This window comes from Rhizophagus irregularis, chromosome 6 (assembly GCF_026210795.1).
Source record: "Rhizophagus irregularis chromosome 6, complete sequence".
NCBI lineage: Eukaryota > Fungi > Glomeromycota > Glomeromycetes > Glomerales > Glomeraceae > Rhizophagus > Rhizophagus irregularis.
The window spans coordinates 983,277-1,003,590 of NC_089434.1; the positions used below are offsets into that span (position 1 = coordinate 983,277).

The 20,314-nt window shown below is 28.3% G+C and overlaps 3 protein-coding genes across 3 annotated transcripts; 2 read left to right on the top strand and 1 right to left on the bottom strand.

Moving 5' to 3' along the window:
• Positions 1-1,147: 1,147 nt before the first annotated feature.
• Positions 1,148-4,633, bottom strand: OCT59_025986 (uncharacterized protein; the record flags this gene model as incomplete). Its single annotated transcript, XM_025316743.2, has 10 exons — positions 1,148-1,915; positions 1,983-2,104; positions 2,436-2,565; positions 2,638-2,762; positions 2,948-3,098; positions 3,178-3,241; positions 3,528-3,625; positions 3,696-3,963; positions 4,045-4,157; positions 4,226-4,633. 10 exons carry the CDS (start codon positions 4,631-4,633, stop codon positions 1,148-1,150), a joined length of 2,247 nt encoding a protein of 748 aa, XP_025179808.2.
• A 2,394-nt stretch (positions 4,634-7,027) lies between these two features.
• Positions 7,028-7,540, top strand: OCT59_025987 (uncharacterized protein; the record flags this gene model as incomplete). The annotated part of the gene is made up of 2 exons (XM_025331939.2): positions 7,028-7,076; positions 7,335-7,540. The coding sequence occupies 2 exons, from the start codon at positions 7,028-7,030 to the stop codon at positions 7,538-7,540; spliced, it is 255 nt and encodes an 84-aa protein (XP_025179809.2).
• A 7,276-nt stretch (positions 7,541-14,816) lies between these two features.
• OCT59_025988 (uncharacterized protein) lies at positions 14,817-15,578 on the top strand (the record flags this gene model as incomplete). Its single annotated transcript, XM_025323475.2, has 1 exon — positions 14,817-15,578. One exon carries the CDS (start codon positions 14,817-14,819, stop codon positions 15,576-15,578), a length of 762 nt encoding a protein of 253 aa, XP_025179810.2.
• Positions 15,579-20,314: the final 4,736 nt, after the last annotated feature.

Genomic DNA, 20,314 nt, shown 5'->3' on the forward strand with positions numbered 1-20,314 from the left:
TTAATGCGGCCCAGAGACTTGGTAATTTCAGTCATGTGTTCCCAAACTCGAAGTTTTAATACCGAATTTTTTCCTATTTATTAATAATGGTATTGATGAAAAATAATCTTCTTTCAACTAAATGTGTTAGAAAAATCAAAAATCGTTACAATTTTCAGCAAAAATTTAAATATTTTCATATCAACCGGTTAATTAACCGATTAAGGTTTTTTTGGACGGTTCCGACTTCTACATTAGCAAATATTTTTGATATTGAGAAGAAAGTTGTCGAATGTACCAATATTTCTTCTTTATTACTATCATCCTAATATTATTCGTATTTGTCAACTATGTTCGAAGGATGGATATCGTAAGATTTTTATGATGTGGTACGAATGTTCATACGATTTTATTTTGGTTCAATTGTTAGATTACTTTTATATTCTAAACTCGTATGTATTAGTTCACAAGGATCAACTTATTCGTACATTTTTTATTCGTGTTAATTCAGAAAAAATAAAACATAACTTCATTCTGTTTGAATGTGAACTATTAAAGAATCTAGCGTTAGCTACAAATACAGTATATGTTTTTTCGAAAAATGTATCCAGATAGTAACTTACACTCAACGAAAATCTTTTCAGAACCTTTAACGTTGATCTACAGACAAATAAAATTTACAAAATAGATTAAGACAAAAAAAAAACATTGCAAATTTATAGTTATTAATTCTTCTCTTTTAATTATTGCTAAAATATTGATTATTAATATATACTGTATATCATAATTTCTGATATTTCATATGCTAATAATTTTTAATATTTTGTTAAAATATTTACTGCGAACACTTTTTTAAAATATGAAAATAGTTAAAATTGGGAATTTTAAATTTTGTAAATTTTGTTAAAATCATAAATCAATTTTATTTATAAAAAATTCTTTGCTCAATTACAAACTGATTTATTTATGCAAAAAAAAAAGTTTACATATACTCTTTAATCAGTGTTGAACAAATCAATACATAATATATATTTTATCATTTATATCTAAGAATTGAACTTAAATTTCTTTGACAAATTTAACAAATCTAATTTTAACCTATTTCTTTTTTTTTTTAAATACAATTACTTTGCAACTTTTTGATAATAGTAATATTATATTTCACACTCTAAACATTCAGAATGAGGAAGACTTTTTGTAAGGAATTAAGTAATTGAGATGTATAAACAGCTTGTGAATGAATTGCTGATTTTCTTCTCCCCTCTAAAAAATAATTTGATTTTTTGTACTTATTTGCCTTTTTGAATTGCTCTTGAATATCATAATCTCGTTGTTCTCCACAAGTATTTAAATGAAATATATCAACCAATTTATGTACTTCAGCTACATTTGGTCTATTGTCTGGATTTGAGTTCCAACACCATTTCATTAAGTCAATATAACATTTCGGCGCTTCTTGATCATTTATATCAGGTCTAATTCCATTACAGATATCTAATGCTAAAACTTCATCATGTGCATGATTGGAGAAAGGTTGTCTTCCCGTTGCTATAAAATACATAATCATACCAAAGCTATATATATCTGCTGCTTGAGTGTAAGAATTTCCTCTTAACACTTCAGGAGCTACATAAGGCATAACTCCATAAACATTTGTTTTATCTATATTATCAGCTTTTCCACATAATCCCATATCTGATATACATATTGAAATAAATAAGTCAGCGGATATTGATAATATATTACCTGTATGAAGATCACGATGAACCATTTGATTTTCATAAGACCAGTAATAATACATATAACATTGAAACCAATCAAATTTCTCATATTGCTTGTTTATAAAATTATATAAATTTCCACCTTTATCAGGATCTTGCGATATTCCATATACTGTAAGAATTTCATCACAACTTTTAATTGAATATTTTTTAATCTATTAAACAAAGTAATTGTTAATATATTATTAGAAGTGTTCAAATTAAATAGAAAAATTTTCATACCACATCTAAAAACTCTGTAGCAATATTTTGTGAGTCATCTAATTGTTTTAAAATAAATTTTTTCTTATCCTCTACATATTTATCATGTTTATTATAAGATAATGGCCCATCTTTCCATGCTGCTAAATATATAATAGAAATTTACCTCACAAGTAATATTTTGTGAATATTTTAGATTGACTTTTGATTCTATTCGTCTTATTATTTCTTTTTCATAAAGATATTTATAATAATAAAAGTCATTCTTCCATATTGCCGAATATATTTTAGCGAAATTTTCATCATTTATTTTTTTTATATTATCAAACTGATCGTATGGAATCCATTCAAATATCATATTAGAATTGCTTTTAACTTTTAGTTGCATTTTCTGGATTAAATTATCAATATTTTCATTTCCACTGGTCCAGTTTGCAAAGTTTAATTTTAAATCATTTACTTGACAATATATACACCGTTCACAATAATTTAATTCTTTGCCACACCTTTCACAGTGTAAGTTTACATATTGAGAAACAATAATACAATATTTTGTATTTTTATTTAGAGATATCCCATATACCGTTAAATCATTTTTACAAATCTACAAAAATTAAATTTATAGTTATTATTTTAAATATTACAGTATATATATATACATATCAGAATTTCATACCTTATCTAGAGATTTATCAGTATTTTGTAAGTAATGTAAGTAATGCAATCTTAAATAAACTTTCTTATTTGATTCTCTTGTCCATTTCTTATCATGAAAACTTAATGGGCCATTCTTCCATATTGCTAAATATAAATTATTTTTATTTATTTCTTTGATGTCGTCAAACTGATTATATGGTATAAACTCAAATATTCTAGAACTAACACACTCGGTTTTTCGTCTTTTTGAATATAATTATCAATTTTTTAATTTCCGCTAGTCCAATTTATAAAGATTTTTTTCAAATAATTCTTTTGGCATCGTTTACACCAATGACATTCCGATTCTACATCATATTTACCACATTTAGTGCATGTTCCATCATAATCATTTTGAAGAATCGTAATATAATCGTTTGTATATGGATTTTGAGAAATTCCAAAATTTTTACCACGATATCTATTTAAATCGTGTATAATCTATTAGGATATAAAATAAATTATTATTAAATTAAAAAAAAAGGTAATTAAATTATATTATATAAAGATAATCTCATACCTCATTTAAAAATTTCTTAGCGACATTATATAATTTTAAAGTAATTTTTGCATTCTGTTGATTTCTTGTATATTCATTTTTTATTTTATCATAATTTAAGGGACCATCCTTCCATATTGCTGAATAGTCTTTAGTAATAATTTTTTCTTTAATATTATTATATTGATTGTATGGTATCCATTCAAGTATTTTATCATCTGGTTCATTGATTTCTAATTGCGTTTCTTGAATTAAATTATCGATTTTTTCATTTCCGCTAGTCCAATTTGTAAAATTTTGTTCTAAATTACGTATTTGACATAATTTACACCACTCATAATTTGCGTCCTTTTCACATTTGTATTGTTCACCGCATTTTTACGATGTATATTTGGAAAATCAGAATATAAATTTCCGTATCTGGATTTTGTGATACTCCGTACATTTTAGAATATTTATTGAATTTTATCTATTAAAATTAAGAAAAAATAATCAGTTGTTTCCAACTAAACGTGAACGTATATCTAAAGAATACATACCATATTTAAATGTTTAATGACATTTTGTGAATTATATAAATATTTTAAAGTAACCACTTTATTTGATTTTCTTGTCCATTCTCTGTCATTATAACACGATGGACCATTCTTCCATGTTGCAGAATATATTATATCAAAATCATCTTTACCTATTTCTTGGATATCACTTAGTTGATTGTATGGTATCCATTCAAATATTATATCCGATTTATAATCGATTTTTAATTGCATTTCGTGAATTATATTATCAATATTTTCATTTCCACTTCTAATCAAATTTTCTTTAAAATAATTAATTTTACATGGTTCACACCATTCTTTAATTATATTTGTATATATTTTACCACACTTTACACAATATATATCTTGAAAAACAATAATATAATCTTCTGTATTTGGATATTGAGATATTCCATGTATTCTAAGAACTTCGCCGATATAAGTTATTGAATATTTTTTATCCTGATAGAAAAAAAAATATTATTATGAAGGTATGACAATTAAATTCAAAGAAATTTTCTTATTATTACCTGGTCAATAAAAAATTCATTAATGATATTTCGTAAATTATATAGTTTTAAGACAATTTTTTTATTCTGTTGTTTTCTTGTATATTCGTTTTTATTTTTATCATAATCTAATGGTCCATCTTTCCATATAGCCAAGTGTACTTTATCAGAACCTTCACCTATTTCTTTAATATCATCAAATTGATCATATGGTATCCATTCAAATATCATATCATCCAGCTCATTAATTTCTAATTGCATTTCTTGAATTAAATTATCAATCTTTTCATTTTCACTTGTCCAATTTGTAAAATTTTGTTTTAAATTATTTATTTGACATGATTTACACCATTTATACATAGCATCATATTCACTCATATATTTTTCGCCACATTTCTTACACTGATCGTCGTCATCTTGTGATGACATTTTTATAAAAAATTATTGTTTGAAAAAAATGTAAAGCCAATACTTATTTCACAAAAAAAAGAAGAGTAATAAAAAAAAAACGAAACAAAGTTTCAAAAATGATTGTACACGTTACCGTATTTATCAAGTAAATTAAAGGTTATCAGACCATTTACGTACTAAAGCTAAGTGGTTTAATTTTGTTAAATGATCCGCAAAAAGATTCTCTAAAATCGTTCTATTTATACGAATTAACGTGTACATATAATCATGATCCCACATGACTGATATATTTTAAGAAAAAATGAAAAAAATTTTTATTACTCAATAAACAAAGGGTAAATAAAAAATTTACTATTGGCTGTACGCATTTTTTCAGGGCCGGAATTATGATAGTGACAATCATTTAATTGTCTAAAAAAGGAAAGATTTACATGACTATTCTACTATTCTATACTTACAGTGGTGTGCAAAAAAAATGACAATTTTTCAAGTCACGTTAATTTTTTAACCAATAAACCAATCAAAAAATAAAAAGTATTATTTTAAAGCTAAAACATAGTAGACTTTATTAAAAAAAATTAATATGGTATTCGTTCACCATTTCTGTCAATAACCTCCCTACAACGTTGCGGCATTGAATTTACAAGATTAATTAGGAGGTTATTTGGAATTTTTACCCATTTTTCATGCTAAAAAACATCTAATTCATTAAGATTTTTTGGTCTACGCAACTCTGTATTTCTCTTAACAATTGCCCAAAGGTTTTCTATGGGGTTTAGATCTGGACTATTGGATGGCCAGTCCATAACCTCTGGGACATTATTTTTGAGAAATTCCTTAGCAACCCGACTAGTATGTTTAGGATCATTATCTTGTTGCAGCCGCCAACTATCTCCTAACATACTGTACACCTCTGGAATTTGTCTTTCTAATATTTTTGTGTAAAATTTTCCATCCATTATACCCCTAAAACAAAAAAGACTTGTTTTACCTCTTATGCAAAAACCACCCCATGCAAAAATTTTACTTCGGTCTTTTGGTATGGGACGAATTGGCCGTTGTTTTTTATACCAATGTCTTACTGTGTTGCGGAATAGCTGGAAAGCTGTCTCATCACTAAATAAAGTATTTTGCCCAGTCATCATTCATGTGATTTTGTGCCCATTCAATACGTTTATGCTTATGGGCTGGAGTAAGCATTGGTGTAGCAAGGGGGAGTGCATTTTTGTATCCGTGACTGGTCAAATACCTTGAAACTGTTGAGCGAGAGACGTTAACACCAACATCTTCCAATTTGGCAGCAATGAACTTGGCGGTAATTGTGGGTTTTCTTCGAATATATTGTCCAATTTCACGAGCAGCCTTTTGCGTTATTTTACTAATACGTCCATTGCCACCTCTATGTTTCACATCTCCGGTTTTTTTGATTTTTTTAAGGTTCCTATATATTGTCCTAAGTGGTATCTTTGTCAAAGAATGAATTTTGGCGGCAGTACGTATTCCTTGCCTCCAGAATTGTAATATCGTTTGTCTTTGAGTTTCTTGCTTAGATAGTGGCATTTTATACGGTTAATAAAATACAATTTTATTATATATGGGAAAAAATTTTTCGTTAAAAAATAAAGTAATCACGGGGCTTTCATACGCATATTTATTTGTGTAGATACGACTAAAATCGGATAAGTTATGCCTGCTGATCATTACTCAAAAAAATTGTCATTTTTTTTGCACACCACTGTACCTATTTCAGTATTTTTTCGGATCCTGGTAAATATATCTTTCGTTAGTTCCCGTTGTCTCATTCTGAAATTAACCAATCCTTTTTTAGATCCGACATCAAACAATTATGTAATGGCCTTACAATATGAATCAAGGAAATTTAAGAAATCACAAATGGAGTGATAAATTTCGGATGGCATCCCTATAAAAATTCTGGAAAAAACTCTGATATAAAATGATCATTTTTCTCATTTTTCTGGTTTTTATTCTGAAGAAACTCAAACACGTGATCATCTTTCTGAATAATTTTTATAGGGCCTCAGAAGTTGCTTGTGGATTGAAGTATTTACATTCCACAAAAATTATTCATAGAGATTTGATAATATATACTAATTGTCCTGAGCGTAGCAAATGACATTCAATTGTTATCTGATAGTTAATCCATGTAATATTCCTTCTTTCCACCTCTGCATTGTCCTTTTTTGATTATATACGCTTATTTTATTTAGTGCTACATATTACATAACAGTTAACATAATCAATTTTTTTGTTTATGTTGTAATAAAGAAAGATACTGTATAATAAACGTGACGGATTCCATTTTCCTAGTTTATTTACTTCATTCATTTTATTTTCATGTTTTAATTTAAATTATTTTTGTTTTATTTTTATAGCATGCAAAAAATATAACTAATGATTGTAAATCTTGGATTAGCAAAGGAATTGGAATTCCAGCATACATGTATGTCGAACCATAATTAAATGGTTACGGTACATTTCGCCGAAATCCATTTTACCGAACCCCATTTCTCTGAAGCCATTTCCCAAAGGGATATTTCTCCGAAAGGACATTTCACTGAATCGTCCATTTCGCCAAATTCCATTTCGCCGAAAATGGTAGCGATTAACATTTTTATAAACAAGAAACCTATATATAAAAATGATACATTTGTATATATTTTTAAAGAAATTATGTATATAGAATGAATTTTGTTTGAAGGTTTTAGATATTTGGAATTCTATGATCAAACTGTACCTAGTATAATTGAATTTGCTTGTCAAGCTTTAGCTATTCATGAAAATAATGCTTTCTTTGAACCTTGTCGTATACTTCCGAACAAATCTGGTACTATCGTAAAAGAGACTTGGTTTCCGGGTGTACATAGTGAAATAGGTGGTGGAACTTTTAACTTTTTTATCACTTAAAGGCAATGAATGAATAACTAATGCAACTCTTTTGTAGATGATAGAAAATATTGGAGGTTTATTAATGCATGATAATATCGAGTCTTATCGTGCTCGATTCTCTCCTGCTGATATTGGACCTTCTTGGCCACTACGTGGCCCATTTTCATCCAATCATTCGGTCCTGTGACCGATATAGCTACTCCCTCATCCAATAACTATTTAATATACAAATTTTGATCACTTTATTATAAAATAATAAATAAGATACACGAAAAAGGTCTCAGTTGCTTACGTCATACATATCCAATAACTTTATTATCAGTCATGTTTATGAATTATGATAACTGATTTACCACTAGGATTGCTATGTATATCATGTATATCATGTGTGTTTATGATAACTGATTTACACTAGGATGCTACTCTACCATGTGGCCTTCGGCCACATGATATACATAGCAATCCTAGTGGTAAATCAGTTATCATCTACAACATGACAGATAACAATTACATGTTTCAGTGTTTCACTATCCTTTAATGTTACTATTATAATTAATGTTTATCACCATGTGGGTCTATGATTTTCAGATTCGTTTCGTTTCGTACTAAAATGATCTACATCATGTGATCATTAATTATTTCAATACTGCGCCGCATATTACGATATTAATTTACCAACCTATCCTGACTATCCATATAAAATAAAATAATTAATTTACCGACCACTTTTTATATTATGGTAAATTATGGCACTAACCAGGATATTATCACACTGATATTAATTGTCAGGCAATAAATAAATAACTTACTTTTTCGCGAATAAATATTTTCAGGAAAATTAAGTAAAAAAATGATTAATGTATTATAAACAACGAGATAAATTTAATAAAAATAAAATTTATCGATTTCTTTATATTAGTATAAAAACAATAAAGTAACCAAATGGAATAAATAATTTTTTCGGCGAAATATCCATTCGGCGAAATGTCCATTCGGTCGAAATGTCCATTCGGCAAAATGTCAATTCGGCGAAATGTCCATTCGATAAAATAGCTCTGGCGAAATAGGTTTCTGTGAAATGGTATTTCGGCGAAACGTCCTTTCGACGAAATATCACTTCAGTGAAATATCCTTTCAGGTGTGATGTCTTCAATAAATGATGATTATTTCATTTTTTTTTGTTTTATATGACACATTCCCAATTTTTAGATCTACTTTATTACTTCATATATTAATAAAAAAAAAAAGAATGTATTGTTTAGTTAATTTGTCAATCTTTATTATTAAAAAAAAGTCATGTAAATATAACATTTTTGTGAAATTATAGAAAAAAGAAAATCTACAAAACATTATCGAAGTAAAAAAGTGTTGAGTTAAAAACCTAATTTTGTTTTATTTTTAAACAAAATTCGTAAATGAACTCGCCGATAAATAAACAATGAAAAAATAAATTTTTCATACAAATCCATATTAGATTTATACCAGAACGAAATCTGCTGATCTACTCTTGAATCACTTAGATCTAAAGACCAACATGTTGGAAGCCTTTTCAATGGCCCCGAATAGTTTGTGTATACTGCGGAAAACTTTTACTTATTTACCTTAATGGGATCATCTAACCGTATTTGATAGAAATTTACTCACTAGTTTACAGCAAAATTCGAAATATAAGTGGACACTTTGAAAATTTTTATTGCCGAGATTGTCGGGTACTCGGGTTACTCGGCTAGTCGGGTTATTTAGAGACGATATATAACACGTGACATATATATATATAATGGCGTAGTATAATAATGGTTATATCATTGGTAGCCTTAATGACCATGATTTTTTCATATCCGTATGTTACACATAATGAGAACTTATTTATAGTTTATTTGTTGGATAGTTTAATAGTTAGTTTGTCCTTTTCTCATTTTCACGAAAAATTTTATATTACGCACTAAATAAATAAAATAATATATGACGGATATGAGCAAAAAGATCGGCATCAGGATACCGGATATTATAGTATAATAAAGTATAATATACTATATAATGTAATTATGTTATATTAAAATTTAATTAAAGTATACCCCCATCATATATATATATGTCCTTTCTAATAACCCGACCAGCCGAGTAACCCGAGTACCCGAAAATCCCGACAATAAAAATTTTCAAAGTGTCCACTTATATTTCGTAATATAATTTTTATTTAGCCCTACAAAAAAAATTCTGAAAAAAACTCCGATAAATGGTCATTTTTCTAGTTTTATTCCAAAGAAACTCGGACACGTGATCATTTATCTGAAAAATTTTTTTATAGGGAACAATTCTACAAATATTATTATTTGGCGAAAAGTTTAAAAATGGCAATTTATGTGGAATATTGGAATTCCGGATATTGGGATCGGGTTATTAGAATTCAGGGTATTGGGATTTGGAATATTTGGATTCAGGATTCGGGATTCGGGAAATTGTATTTTTCAGGAAAGGGTCCAGTTCGGGAAATTATTATTATTGGTTTCGAGGAAAGATTTTCAGGTGGTCCGACGATGAACGCCACGTTCACAGTTATAATGAATTATTCGAAAATGGTTATAATTTACTCTCAGAAATTGTAGAAACATTATTCACTTTCTTTTTTTGTATTTATTGTTAATAATTATATATACCTACCATAAAGCGTTTTTTATAGTTCTTGGATATACTAGGGAGTAAGAAATATACATAAAAAATTGAATATTTAATAAGAACCAAACATGTTATTTTACTCATAGAGATAGCCATGGTTACGTATTTATAATAAATTATTATTCGAAAATAGTTCTAATAAGGAAACCTTTAAATTGATTATATTATTACGTGTTCACGTATGAATATAGATTATTAATTCTGGAAACATGAACTTTTTACAGAAAAAGGACTCTAAAGATAAGATGCAAGAATGAAAAATAAAAAATCAAGATGATGATCCAAAAAAAAGTAAAATCAAATAAGTGTTGTGCAATGCAAAATTCGGCAAAGATGGAATATAAAAAACGGGAGAAAGAAAATTACTAAGAGTAAGATCACTTTTTTAAACGTTTGATTAGTAATGACTAAAGATACATGGCCATATTTTTGAAACCAGAATTTTATACTATTGTCTTTTTGCATTTTTACTGTTTAAAGTTGCATTATTTTAGTATTTTAGCGCTTTTGAAGTTTCCTTTTTTTAATAACATAATAAAAATGTAAAAAATTTAGTGATGTAGAACACATAAATTTTGTGATTTAATTTATTCGTATGATACTTAAAAAGTATAAGTAAGTATATAACAACAATTAATACCGGCCCGAAAAGTTTTCCCAGCCCGGAAACTCTTTGAAAATGGATTGCCGATCCGGTTCAAAATTTTCACGTGGTTTTTGGGTAAAAATCTAATAGAATAAAATTTCTATAAATATGCTTTCTATCCCTAAAAAAAAAAAGCAATTAATTTTGTCATAATTTCATTTACACTAAAAAACCTTAAAACATGCCGGTTGAGAATGGACAAACAACTTTCCCAACAACCTCACAGGATAAACTGAACATAAAAAAAAAAATTATTATAAATCGTCAGTTTTTAATTCTCATAAACTGGCAGTTGTTCTAAATTATTGTGAAACAAAGATCATAAGCGTCACCATAAAAAATTCACTATCACGTGATTCAAATGTGGCGCTCAATTTTTTTTTAATTTTGATGAGAAAAAAAAACCAAAGTTTTACTTTAATATTTACCATAAAACGTTTATAATTTCAACCATATTATGCCTATAACTATTTATCTGAAAAACTTTTTTTATCCTAGTAATATATAAATAGATCAAAATTTTGTACTTTAAGCAATATTTCCCAAATAAAAAGAAAAAAAGATCAGCTAATATTATATATATATATATATAAGTATTGAGTATAGGTTTTTAATAAAACGTATTTTATAGATATAATATCTGAAATATCTGAAGGGGGAGGGGGAGAGAGAATTAAATAAATCAGCAACGCGCTAAAAAAAAAATATAAATATTTAAAAAAGTTTGAAATTAAGCCACATCACAGATCACATGATAGTGAATTTTTTATGGATAGATATTTTAATTGGAGTAATGGCTAAGTAAATATTATTTACCTTTATTATCTAATAAATCATGATGGAACCGAAAATGAATCTAAAAAGGAAGATATTAATAATGATAATGGCAAAGAAAATTTTTTAAATAAAAATTAATTTAAAAAAAAAAGTTTTAAAGAAAAATGCTTCAAACCTTACCTAAATCAAAGCTGATAACTTTATTTAAATTAATAAATTTTTTACTGTATCTTTTTTTGAAGTTTCAGAAAGTTCTGAAGCTTAACAATCCAATGTCCAAAGGAATCAAACAAAACAATAAGTAAAAGAGAACACGCCCTATAAAAGAGAAGTTGAAACTCGGCTGATCAGACTAGTCATGGTTTGTACAATTTTTTAGATGGATATTTTCTCTTGGTTTGATTCAGCTCTTTTCACTGTAATTTTTTAAAAAATTCTTTTTATATAATAAAACATTATTAATTTTTCATTTTTATTTTGTAGGTTCTTTTTGATTCATTTTGGCTTCAAAAGGTGAGGTTTTTTTTTTAGAAAATTAACTTTATGGAAACATTTTACTAACGTTCAGTTACTTTTTTTTTGTAGGAATTGCTGGACGCTACGTTACTTCTTGGACTTCTTCTGTTGGAAGCAAATTCAAAATTTTTAAAATTATTTTTATATTTTTTTGCAGGTTATCGGTAGATTGAATTCTCGGATTCTGGGTGATATGATTGGTAAGTTTTGAAACGTTTCGTTAGAGCTAATAGTAAATTTTTGCTAACTTCCTATGACCTATTTACATATTACTCGGGGTCCTAACGAAATCCTAATTAATCTAATCTACTCTTGAATCACTCAGATTAGTGTTGCTTGCAGCACATTACAACATGTTTAATTTCGGCCAAATTCATAATTCCGGCGTTATATCACGTGAAATGGAGAACAAGTTTCATAATGTCACACAAGCGTCATCGATCACTACTATACAAGTCACGTGACATGCATTAATTACGACGACTTTACGCGCAACCTTTACAAAGTATTGCAACTATTATGAAACATTTCCATAACCAACATGTTGGCGGCCTTAATAAATTTCAAAATAATGTCTTATCCCAATGGCCCCGAATAGCTTGTGTATACTGCGGAAAACTTCTACTTCTTTACCTTAATGGGATCATCTAACCGTGGGTACTGGATAGAATTTACTCGCTAGTTTAATATAATTTTTATTTAGCAATTCTACAAATAATATTATTTGGCAAAAAGTTTAAAAATAACAATTTATGCGGTCAGACTCAGGATATTGGGATTTGGGAATATCGGATTCGGGATTCAAGGATTTGGGAAATTGTATGTTCAGGAAAGGGTCCAGTTCGGGAAATTAGTATTCAGGAAAACGACTCCGGGGAAGATATTCAGGGGACCCGACAATGATCATACGGTCACATAGTTATAATGAACTATTCGAAAATGGTTATAATTTACTCTCAGAAATTGTAGAAACGTTATTCACTTTCCCTTTTTGTATTTATTTTTAATAGGATGCCATAAAGCGTTTTGATATACTAGGGAGTAAGAAATATATATGAATATTTAATAAGAACTTATTTTTTATTGTATCAACAGATAGTCAGGGTAATAAATTATTCGAAAATGTTTTATTACGTGTTCACGTTCACAGAACGAAAACGAAACGATAAGTAATATCATGAGTTTTTAATCCTTTTCATTTTCAAAATAAATTATGGCTTGATTTTTCTGTAAATCTTTCCAAAACAAGTATAATTAATTCTTTTTATCCACATTTGCCACATTTTATAAACTATTCGTCACACCGATTATGATAATAAAGAAAATTAACAGTTTAATAGATTTATATTTATTAAGTGTCGGTTTGGTTAACTTTATACTCCTTTTTTTTTAGTTGTTTCCCAATCCTAACATTCCCGTCTTGACAATTTTTTTTATTATGCCCTATAAGGGAAAATCCCGATAAATGATCATTTTTCTGGTTTCATTCCGAAAAAACACTGATTTTCTAAAAAATTTTATAAACCCTATAGTCTTGCGGGCTTCATTGTGTGAATGAATGTATCAAATATATGTATGAAAAATTTTATCTGAACTCCGTAAAAATGAGCCTTTCCCGGATCCCATTCTAAATTATTCTGGGATATAAAGAAAACGGATCGACTAGGAAAGAAATTACTATGGTTAAAATCACTTTTTTAAACTTTTAATTACAGATTTAGCAATTTTTTTTATTAACCACTTATAAAACATTTTATTATTTCTGTAAAAACTTCTTAACAATGACATCAATGGCATCGTAAAATTTTTAGCGAATTCCATACACTCCCATATATCTTACATATTTTAATCTTCGAAATTCGTTTTCACGAGGTATTTGGAAAATATCAGATTTCCGCACCACATATTTTCATGTGGATTTCCATGTGGAAAATAATTTGATAAATTCAGTTATATACAGTAAAGTTATTAATTCAGCTTTTTACGGAAGCAATACATTTTCCGGGCGGTAGGCATCAAATTATTGTTATATATTTTTAAGTGGTTAATAATTTTATTTTATAAGTTTGATATTTTTTAAATATCGTATGAATAAATTAAATCACAAAATTTATGTGTCTTACGTCACAAAAAAATTTTTTTTTTATAAAAAAAGAAAATTGAAATTGAAACTTTAAAACACTAAAATACTAAAATAATGTAACTTTAAACAATAAAAATGTAAAAAGACAATAGTATAAAATCCTGGTTTCAAAATATGGCCAAATGCGGCCTTTAGTCATTACTAAACTAAACGTTAAAAAAAGTGATTTTACTCTTAGTAATTTTCTTTCTCCCGTTTTTTTATATTCCATCTTTGGTATACATGCTGATCTGCACAACACATTTTTTTTTGGATTATAATCTTTGTTCTTTGTTGTTTTTTATTTTTCATTTTTGCATCTAGTCCAGTTCACCTTATACCGTTTGTGTAGTACATTTTTCACGTGAATTGGTAAGGATCTTTTCTTATTTTTGTCGGAGTTTTTTCCAGAATTTTCTTTATAGGGCCACATGTTTAAATATGTCAAATAAAATAAAATTTCTATAAATATGTCTTCTATCTCTCAAAATAACCTCACTTCAAAAAAAAGTAATTAATTTGTCATAATTTCTTTTTACACTAAAAAAACCCAAAACATGGCGATTGAGAATGAACAAACAACTTTCCCAATTCTCTCACAGAATAAAGACAAATTAAAAATTATTTTGAGGGTCGGATTAATGATATTTATTGAATTCGCCCTTCCAATTGCCCTTTACTATATTCTTAGTATTTTTATACATGGAGTAAAGCCATTTCTCATATCAAGTGCCCCAGCATCTATTGCTACTATATACGGACTTATAAGGAGAAGGCGTGTCGACATTATAGGATCACTCGTATCAAACTGCCTTACTTTCGGTGCTTTGATATCAATATTTTATGGCAATCCAAAGATTCAACTATTAGAAAAATTTATGAATATGACTCTCCTTCCCTTTCATATAATAGCAATGATTAGCTTAATTCCGATAAAAATTGGTACCTTTAAATTGCGACCATTACTATTCTATATTTTTAAAGAATTGACAACAGGTGGAGCCTTTAGTTATTTAAGTCCAAAATTGATAGATGAAAGTTGGGACAGGTATTGGGTTTCTTACCAATATTTTCGACGTGGTTTCATCTTTATGACAGTGATCTGGGGATTTGGGCTTCTTTCTGAAATTTTAGTTCGTGTTATGATTATTTACAATCTTACGCCCGTCAAAATGTCACCTGAAAAAGCACTTGCTATGTCAAACATAATTCATTATATTTGGTTAGCTAAATTTGCATTATTAACTCTATTTCTCGTTAGACGGATGAAGAAACAAAAAGATAAATTAGTTGCTGATTCTGATAAACCTCCGGAATAATCTATTTTATAAATACCAAATGAGACTCATAATGCTAGAGCAGGCTCTGCTAACTCCTTTATATTTTTGCTGTCGGCATCTATTTTTTTGATAACCATATTATATTCATATCTTGTGATAGTTAGTAATATGCCAGCAGCATAAAAAATTAACTATCACGTGATCTGTGATGGGCAATTTTTTAAAATTTTTTTTTATTTTTTTTTAGCGCGTTACTGGTTTATTTAATTCTCTCTCCACTTTCTCCAGATATTTCAGATATTACTTTTATTCATATCTATAAAATACGTTTTATTAAGTTTTATTAAAAACCTATACTTAATACTATATATATTTAAAATATTAGCTGTTCTTTTTTTGTTTTTTTTTTTAAGCAGAAATCTCTCATAAATTTTTTTATAATCAGTCAAACTTTATAATCTTTTTTTCTTCTTTTTATATGGGAAATATTGCTTAAAGTACAAAATTTTGATCTATTTTATATATATTATTAGGTAATACAATTATATTGTAAAAACATCTACAAAACTATAAATAAAAAAAGTTTTTCAGATAAATAGTTATAGGCATAATATGGTTCATTATTTAATTTGGAATTTTTATTAAAATACTTGAAATTATAAATGTTTTATGATAAATATTAAAGTAAATTTTTGGTTTTTTTTTCTCTCATCAAAACATCGCGCAAACAACCTTAAAATTGAGCGCTACATCCGAATCACGTGATAGTGAATTTTTTTATGGTGACGCTGGGGTAGTTGTAATATGTGCGGACGTATGGTACGAAATCCCGAAACTCAAAATCCCGAAACTCAAAATCCCGAAATCCAAAATCCCGAAATCCAAAATCCCGAAAAATTGGCCCACATTAAGCTTTAATGCTGCCTGAAAGACGCTCTGTAAGATTTTGACCTGTCTGGATTTTGGATTTCGGGATTTGAGTTTCGGAATTTTGGCCTGTCGGGATCTTGAGTTTCGGAATTTTGGACTAGAGTTTGGAATCGATTAAGGTTAATCGATTAATTAATCGACTAAGACGGTTAATCGATTAAGGTATCTCAAAAATCGGCTAATCGATTAAAATTATCAACCCATAATTCTGGTCAAATTATCTAATGCGGCCCAGAGCTGTGAATTTTTGGTCACGTGTTCTCCGAACTTGGAAGAATTTGTATTAATTTTTTAATGATAATAATAATAAATATAACTAAATGTATGATCAAAAACAATTTGGTGCAATCTGCGGTCAAAAAAAAAAAATTTTTAATATTTTAATATTAATCGATTATTAATCGATTAGGGCCCTTGGTTAATCGATTATTAATCGATTAAGGTTTTTTTGGTCGGTTCCAACTTCTATTTTGGACGACACCTTGTGAGAATATGGCGGAAAATCTTTTTGTTTTAATGAAACTTTTTTAACGGTTTAATTTTACTTTTTTAGACGGCTGGGTCTCTGGACACGTGAAATTTTAGTGAGAATCTGTTTCTTTTATTATTTAATTAGAATTGGAATGTTTATAATAATTATATTTACTTTCTTTTATAGATTTCAAGTCTGGGACGTGTTGGAAATGCCAGGTGGCAAAATGTATTTTTTTTCTTTTGTAGATTCCAGCTTCGATAGCACTTTGTATAATAAGTTTCAAAATTGACTTGACTACGAAACTTATTTTTTTTACTTTTTTTTTTGTTTTTACTTCAAATCACCGAGGGTGATCATCACCGTTGGCCAGAATTATCAATTTTTACCGGCACTATATTTTTTTAATGCTGGTTGATTGTCATAATTTCAGTCACCGGTCACCCCCGGTGATAGTTAGAAAAATTCTTTTATTAGAAAAGTTTTTAACGTTTCTTTTATCTTCACTTTCATAGATCCCAGAGGGTTTCGAATTTATACCCGGAATTGAATGGTAAGTTTACACAAAGAAACGTTAAACGTTTCTAATTAAAAAAATGCAAAAAAGACGGTAACGTTTTTTATTTTTTTATAGGTTTAGTTCTGGCTTCTTTGAATCTCCTTGTTTGTATATTTTTTGACCTATAAAAAATTTTTCAGAAAATGATCACGTGCCTGAGTTTCTTCGGAATAAAAACTAGAAAAATGATCATTTATCGGAGTTTTTCCCAGAATTTTTTTTATAGGGTGAACGTTAGAACTTGAGGAGGTAATATTTTTTTTTTGAATTTTTTTTTTAGCAAAATGTCAATTAACGCAATGCTAATGTTTAGTTCTTTTTCTTTTTAGATGAGTCCAGACACGTGGATTTGATGAACAATGAGAAGTGTGGGATTATTCAGAATTTGTAGTTTTTATTGTATAATGATAATATATTTTAATGCCATAAAAATACTTTAATAATGCTAAAACAATGCTTTGATAGTGCTAAGAAAAATTCATAAATATAGTACAGTTACCACAGTTACCATGCATAATCATGTTTTTACAATGCGTCGTATAATGATAAATAACAACATGGTTAAACAACGTGATAATAATGCAGTTTTTTGCATTGTTTAATTTTTTGATATTTTAGCAAAGTTATTAATTCCGGAAATATGACGGAGCCTTTTACGGAAAAAGATGGAATATATAAAACGGATAGACTTTTTACGGGTAGCATCTTGTTGGGATCTATGCTTTTGTTTTCTCTTCTTGTGTTTTAGGATAGATGTTCTAAAGTAAGCGAAGCTGAAGTGCCGATATAAATGAGATTATACTTAATATGGTTCGAAATGTCATACATGACCACTAAGCAATAAGTTTGTCTTGGTAAGTAGACAGTAATTGTTCCAAATTGCTGAAGTACTCCTGGACAGACAGTTGATTATATTTGATCAGCAATCCAATCACGTGATACCGATCATATATAAAATGAAATAGAGGATAAAAAAGGAATAAAAAAGGTGAACGGCCGGTACTGCGACTTTGTCTATCATATCATTCTAATTATTGAAACTTTAAATTTTTAACAAATTCGGAGAGATTTTCAAAAAAATTTATACTGTTAAACCATGTATACTATTAAACTATTTTATGCTATCTACTTAGACTATTTATACTCTACGGCGTCATTGGCCACAGTAAAAGTTACGACATTAATAACATTAACGGCACATTGGGTTCACACTGTTTTGCTGTAACTGTGGTCACAATCCGCTATATGCCGGCCAATTCATTGGGACAGTTCCAACTGTATCACCTCCGTTTAGGAGTTGAATTAATTGAATGTTGCTAAAGTCTCTGGATAGATTTTTCATTTAATAAAGGTTTATTATATTAGTAATACTTTATACAATTGATTTTATTTTCATTAATTTCGATAAATTTAGTCATTATTGGCATGTTTCAGAAATTTCGGAAGGTTTAAAAATTTGGCAATCTGGCAAAATTCGGTTTCGCCCGCAACACTAGCAACAAATACAGCAGTATATGTTTTTTTGAAAAATGTGTTCAGATAGTATCTTATACGGATAGTTCAACAAAAAACTTTTCAGAATCTACTATCTGAATTCTGAAAGAGTAACATTTATTTTACGTTTATTTGTAGACAAATAAATTTTCAGAATCTTTTTTTCATAAAAGAATAATTTATTTTGATAGATTAGGACAAAGAAAACATTGCAAATTAATTATCAATTCTTTTCTTAATACTAATCTATATAAATATATTTTTTGTATATAAATTAGTTCACGAGAATTACCATCACAATTTCTGATATTTTGGTGCAATTATTTTAATATTTTCTTTTTTTAAAAAAATATCACTGGCGGTGGCGGTTACCATACTACCAGTGTCTTGTAAAAAGTCGATCCGTTTTTTATATTCCGTCTTTTTTCCGTAAAAGGCTCATATTTCCGGAATTAATAACCTTATATCACGGAATCTATCGAATTATTTACATTTTCTGTGAATAGTGCTCCTAACGGAACGGGTCGACTCGGGTCATGTGACCCGACCCGACTTAAGAGCTCGGGTCGGGTTCAATAATTTTTATGACCCGGTGACCCGCATGACCCGACCCGGCTGACCCGAGTTATCGAACAAATACTAGTTAATTATAATAAATGAATGATAACAAAGCTTCATAATATTACAAATCTATTAAATCCATTATAATTTCATTAAGGTCTCATTATAATACCGAAAAAATGGTGGTCGCTCATTTTTTTTCCTTTGAAAATTCGGGTTTAGACCCGGGATATCCGGTTGAGGGTGGGGTTTAGAGTCAAGACCTTTTCACTTTGGTCGGGTCGGGTATATCTTCAAAACCCGACCCGACTTGACCCGTTAGGAGCACTATCCGTGAATGGATCCGTGAAAGGCTTCATTTTTACGGAGTTTTTACAGAAATAACGGATAAAATTTTTTATAGGGGTGGTGAATTTATGATGTAATGCAGGCCAGTGTTTTGTTAGGACAATCACCACTGGTGGGCTTTAGCAATTTTCAAGAAAATTGTTATAAATTGGGAATTTTAAATTTTATTAAATCATAAATCGATTTTATTTGTGAAAAATTATTTGCTCAATTACAAACTGATTTAATTTATGTAAATTAAAAGAAATTTTACATATACTCTATAATCAGTGTTGAACAAATCAATATATAATATAGATTTCATCATTCATATTAAAGAACATAAATTTCTTTGACAAATTTGACAAACCTAATTTTAACCCATTTCTTTTTTTAAATGCAATTACTAATATAATAAATAGAATTGTAATA